Source organism: Nuphar pumila, chromosome 15 (genome assembly GCF_984573655.1).
Source record: "Nuphar pumila chromosome 15, dmNupPumi1.hap1.1, whole genome shotgun sequence".
Lineage (NCBI taxonomy): Eukaryota > Viridiplantae > Streptophyta > Magnoliopsida > Nymphaeales > Nymphaeaceae > Nuphar > Nuphar pumila.
Genome location: NC_143263.1, coordinates 23,285,162 through 23,291,161, shown reverse-complemented (window position 1 = coordinate 23,291,161; position 6,000 = coordinate 23,285,162). Strand labels below are relative to the sequence as shown.

Below are 6,000 nucleotides of genomic sequence, written 5' to 3'. Positions count from 1 at the left end.
TTAAGACAAGTCAGTGAAGCTACAATTAAAATCTCAGTCCTAAATGAGTTCAGGAAAGGGAGATATGAAGTTTTCAAGTTGGCTCTATTTCTGCAGTTAACAACAGAGCAAAATCTAGGCTAGGTGCAGGGTTTAATGATTTGATGAGTGGGCTAAGGTAGATTTAGGCTTAGGACAAGGCTGGACTAACACACCAGGGTTATGCTAAAGGAGAAGCACATTCGTGATGGGGCTGAAACGTTATAGACCAACATAGATGCTGAGGAGGGTGCGAGTCCACCAATTGCTAGCTTGAATGTACCACACATACTAAGGACTTGGTTGTTGCCTAGTCTCAATGAGTTGGTCGACATACTAGAGGTCAGGGTTGGCTCAAGGTAGATGAACCTTAGAGCAGACAAGGGCCTAGGGGCCAAGGGGAAAGTGAGTGAGGGCCTAGGGGACAAGGGTAGGTGAGAGAAAGAGAGAGGACTAGATATCCTTGAGAGAGAGAGAGAGTTTTGAATTTACAAACTCAATTCAAATATTTTCTATATTTTCAATAACAAAGGGTTGGCCATATATAAGCCAAGGGTGAGACATTAACAACCATCACCATTTACAAGATTGAATTATTTCAAATGCTAAAATGAGTAAACTTAAGCTAGAAGAAAACCTATTCTAAGTAAAACCTAGATAAGAATAGATAACACCTAATTAGCCCTAGGTATCACCTTCCTTGGCCTATCCCATTTTTAGGTAACACCTTCAGGGTTAGCCCATGGCATCTCATGTCCATCTAGACCATATTCAAGAAGGTTGGGTGCCCTCCAAGGTGGACCCCACAAATCTTCCAAAATACCTAGAATGCCGTTGTAAGGTGGATTGGTTCTAGGCGACTGGATTTTTGCTTGGTGGATCCGATGCACTTGGGTCTGTTTCATGAAATGAATTCTAAATAGGCGGCTTTGGATATTGGAGCAGCTTGGTTGAGCTTGGGCGACCTTGGTTTTGGATATGAGTCTGGATCCTGGGAAATTTGGATAAGATTTGAAAATGGGAACGCATGAGTCAGCTTTGGCAATTTGATAGGAAGCTGTACATTTAGGTGACAAGAACACAGACTCCTAATACAATAGCAAAAACATGTCTTTTTGTTACCTTTTAAGGGAACTATTCATACCCGAATGAATAAAATTGTGAAGCAAATCAGGTTGGTTGGCCTTTCTTATAGGAAATTCTAGGATGCTTGCCAAAATGAGAGGTATTGCTTACCTTCAGTTGCTAGGAAAGTGTGCACCATTGAGTCAAATGTTTATCTTTTGATACAATCCTTTACTTTGAAATTTCAAGACATTATGCCAGATGATTTGCCTGATGGATTACCTTCCATGAGGTTAGTTCAACTCGCCATTGATATTTTTATCCGGTTCTAGTCTTCCTAATTTGTTAGGATACCAAGTGAATCCAATTGAAAATGTTGAATTGCAATGGCAAGTTTGGAAACTCCCATATAAAGCCTTTATATGAGAGTGTGAGTCTTTTGTTATGCTTGCACTTCTTACCCTGAAGAAGGATGGGCCTTTGCACATATATCGAGTCGAGCTATCAATAAGATAATTGTCATGTATCATTTCTTGATTCCTCAACTTGGTGACATGCCTGATTTACTAGTTGGTTCTAAGGTTTTTTAAAGATTAATTTAAAAAGTAGATAACATCAAATTTACATTATTTAAGGCGATAAGTGAAAATGGATTTTAAAATTCTAGATAAACTTTACATGACTTTGGTGAACACATTCATGAATGTTATGACTTAGGTGCTTTAACCTTTCTTGGGCAATTTTTTAGAACATGTTCAGGATTGTCTAGTTGACCAGGATCCTTTGACCAGGATCCAAGCGTTCTTGATTCGAATCTCATTGGAGATGGCGAGTCTAATCCCTAGCTGGATCAATAACCTAGCCGAGAAGGGTGCACCATTCATAGGTCAACAAGAAATACGAGAGGGCAGACGAGGTGTGCCTACAACCATCACTTTAGAACATATTTCACGTGTACTTAAATCCAAGGTCTAATCAGATTGGAGCAATAGGTTCAGCATAAAAGTCTGTTATCTAATTTAACTTTTGTTATGTCTAGGGGTCGAATCTTTTGGTGGGATAATTTCTTAGTATTTCTTTTCTTGTTGTTTCCTTGATATTTTCATCTTCATTAATTCAACTTTAGTTATTTTAAATAATTTAGTTTTGTAACCTTAGTTGGTAGGGTATCTTTTAATTCAACTTCCATTATTTTTACATAATCTAGTTTTGTAACCTTAGTTGGTGAGTATCCTCGCTAGGGGCGGCAATCGGGTCGGGTTGGCGCATTAGCATACCTCAACCCGAACCCGACCCGTTTATTAAACGGGTCGGCTGTGGCAAACACTAACCCGACCCATTTAATAAACGGGTAACCCGACATGACCCGCCAACCCGTTTAATAAAAGTGTTGGGTCGGGAAAACGGGTTGGCGGGTTGGCAGGTCGGGTTAGCGGGTTGACCCGCCCGCCTAACCCGTTTATTAAACGGGTCAGCCGGGTTGGCGGGTTGGCATACCCCAACCCGAACCCGCCTAAGAGACGGGTTGGCGGGTCGTGTCAGGTTTTGCCACCCCTAATCCTCGCAAACTCACTTCTTGAGGTTGCAAAGGAGCATCATCACATGGGCTGCTTCTAATCATGCACCCCAAATGAGCATTCAGTAACTGCATTAGGTTTGCTTTCTTCTTCAGATTTCACAAAGAATGGTAGAAGCTGGGCATGATGTTGAAGGCAAAGAGAGGCATGGTTTAAGGCATTGTTATTACAATTGAATCAGTGTGAATCGGTCAATTTAACCACGGTTCAGTTAAAATCAAGTAGAGTTAATTCTTTTGTTTTATATATTTTATTTGTATTTTTTAAGATTTTTGAAAATTTAAAAATTAACTGATTCGGATTGATTTGACTTGAACCAAAATCAGCGGATTCCCTGAATTATTTTGAAAATTGATTCAGGTTTGAAACCTATTCTAACATTGGTTTAAGGATAGCCATCATTTAACTAGAGCTAACCAAACAAAGTCGAGCTAAGGTGCCAATGACGAACCTAAGGCTTTTTAAAACATCACAGGTGTATTTATAAATATACAAAACATTTGGTGTTTTTTTGTAAATTAATTAAAAATTTGTAAGAGCATTTGCTTAGAGTTTTCACACAAAAAAGAAATATTACTTGCAAAACACATCCTAAATTTTTCAAAAATCAATGAGTTACTATTTCTAACTTCTCTCTCTCTCTCTAAAACGTCACTCTCCCCTTATTCATTAAGATGGCACAAAATGAGGAAATTCACTCTCTCATAAAACTTCTTTCTTCTCTCTTTTCTTTTATGACAAAGAATTCATTCCCTTAATAATTAGCCATAAAGTGAAACTATTTTATAATGTTTTAAAATTATAAATATGTTTATGATTTTCATTATTTTTATTTTCAATCTTGTTGTATATGATGTAAACTTTTTTTTTTACCATTTAAGTTTTTATAAGAGGGCAAATTATCTAATAACTTTTTTCCCCTTTTTTGGCTAGGTCAAAGTAAAAGCTTAGGATAACATGCAACACATTGGCAGAGCTCAGATTGGTATACCCAACTTCAACTTTGCAGTAGGAGATGATCCCATAATAAGCTTAAGAGCCATGAACCCTCTATGTCATGTATGTAACAAACCATGGCCGGCCATAGGTGCAGTCCTTGCAGGCTCAAGAACCATGTCAATAAAAAAACAAATTATCATAAAATCATTGAAATCAGTTGGTGGATTTATCCAAAAAGAAACATTATTATATGATGAAATTCAGAAAAGTGCCCGTTTCACAGTCAGCCACGCGCGGCCGCATCGCACCATCGTCCTCCATCCGAAACCAGAGACAAAGCACAAACGGAAAGGAACCCTAGATTCTAGAACTTCAGGAAGTTCTAGTTACAAGCATCCCAGAATTCCCTCAATTTCCACCTCCCTCTCCTTCTTTCCCGCCACAACCGACGCAGTTTCCTCCAAAAACAGGAATCATCGACGGAAGCACACTCGGAACCCTAGAATTCCTCGCTCAGGGTCGTCGTCGTGATCAACCACGTTCCAAAGCGTGGGATTCCGGGATTGTTGGTGAAAGCGCAAGTCGGAACCGGAAAGTTCCCCCACGTTCAACTTTCTTGTTATTCCGAATCAAATATGATGCACATTGAGCCATCCCGAGCGCCGGTGACGGGAAGTATTCGTATCCAGATACCCTTCAATCGGTAATGGGATGTAAGTTTGCCGGTGTTGGGCAATCGGCTTTTTCATAGGCGGAAAGTGCATTTGGGAATTTGGTGGGTTGAAGATTTCGGGATTTAGTTGTTCCGTTCCGAAGGTTTTCGTTTCTTTCATTTTCCCTTCTTCTTTAATATGGCGATCATCGGGGATGCTCTCCGGCAGGCTTTCATGCCGAGGAACGAGTATGATAACCTCAGGGAAGAAGAGAAAGCATGGGGACGGATCCAGAGGCCGCTGATCACCTGTGCAGTCGCATTTCTTTGGCTTGCGGTGTTTCTTTCTGCGTCCGTGAGCCTGACCATCATCTTCCCGGCCAATGGTGGTGATCGGCCTCTGTGTCGAGACCGCCGGATTCAGCCGTTGCCCATCGTGCCTGAAAACAGAACCCAGGGCATCGAGTTGTTTCCTCACGCGTATTACTTGACGGATGAGGAGGCGGCTCAATATTTCTGGGTGGTGGTCTTCATCCCTTCGTCTATCATCTTTTTCTGCTCGCTTCTCTACCTTCTAGCTGGTAATTATTTCCATTAATATCGTAGTCATCATCGCTATCCTATCACCACCATCATTTTTCGTACTTTTCTTAGGGAAAGTCCAATGCGGGAATCACTTCAAGTTCCTTTTGGCTTAGATATACTGCAACCTAGTCATCCATTGTCATATGCAGAGTTTTCAACCATGTCTTTCATCATTGTGGTCATGATCTTTCACTATAATGTAGTTTTCCCTCTTGTTGATCCACGTTTCTTTGTCTCTTTGTATGGATTACTTGCTTTTTGGGAGGAATAACTTATGAATCAGGATTCTGATATGCCAATTATTGTTATTCATGCTTATAATGGTGACATTCTTCTCTCTTGTTTTGTGCTTCTTCATTTCTTATTGTTTGCATTTATTGAGTTTTTGGAAGAACGACTTACAGGTAAGGAGCTAGAGACGCTTATTATTTCTGGGCATGCTTTTAACAAGAAGAAAAATCATCCTTATGAGTGAATTTTGTTTAGAGTATTGTTCTTTGCTGCATTTGTTTTTAGTATGATTTGCATGATTGTCTTGGGTTTAGAGGCTTTGAAGTTTGTGCAGCAATCTAAGTAGGCAGCTGAAGCACAAAAATCATCATGCTCTGTGTTACTAAGTGGTAGCAGATCTTGTTCATGTCATAGCTTGAAACCTTGACATTTTTTTTGGATATGATATTCTTGAACTAGTCATCACTAATTGTTTTTTTGGGGATAGGATGATATCGATAGCTATTTTTTTATGTGTTACTTTTTGGATCTTTTTGTAAAAAATTCAGTTCCTTGTTGTGTCTATTAACAAGGTTGATCAGATGCAAACAAATAAATGCAGCACCATTTCTTCTTTTAATGGCAATTCATAAAATCGTTACATTGAATCAAGAGCTGGATAGATGTTGAATATGTATTATTAACAATGTCTTTCCAGAGCAATCTGTAACTTGCTTTTCTAAAATTATGATATGAGCATTTTGTTTGCAGCGATCCTTGAGCTTCTTTTAAACTGTTTGATATAAGGTACCATATGGTGTGATTATGGTTTTGAATTCTTTGTAGTTCCCAATATCGCTTTTGGCTTTGTATCAAAAATGGAAAAAATGAAGTCTCATTTGGAAGAGTGAAGAAAATATAATCATTTGGTGTTCATAAGTTTCCACTCACCAG

General features: G+C 39.2%; 1 protein-coding gene across 1 annotated transcript in view; it reads left to right on the top strand.

The window, feature by feature from the left end:
* Nucleotides 1–3,884: 3,884 nt before the first annotated feature.
* LOC149814800 (uncharacterized) overlaps nucleotides 3,885–6,000 on the top strand; it is a 37,126-nt gene continuing 35,010 nt past the window's right edge. The window contains exon 1 of the mRNA XM_089988740.1: nucleotides 3,885–4,832. Within this exon, the coding sequence (XP_089844866.1) occupies nucleotides 4,451–4,832 (382 nt within the window). The 5' untranslated portion in view covers nucleotides 3,885–4,450. The remainder of the gene's footprint in view (nucleotides 4,833–6,000) is intronic.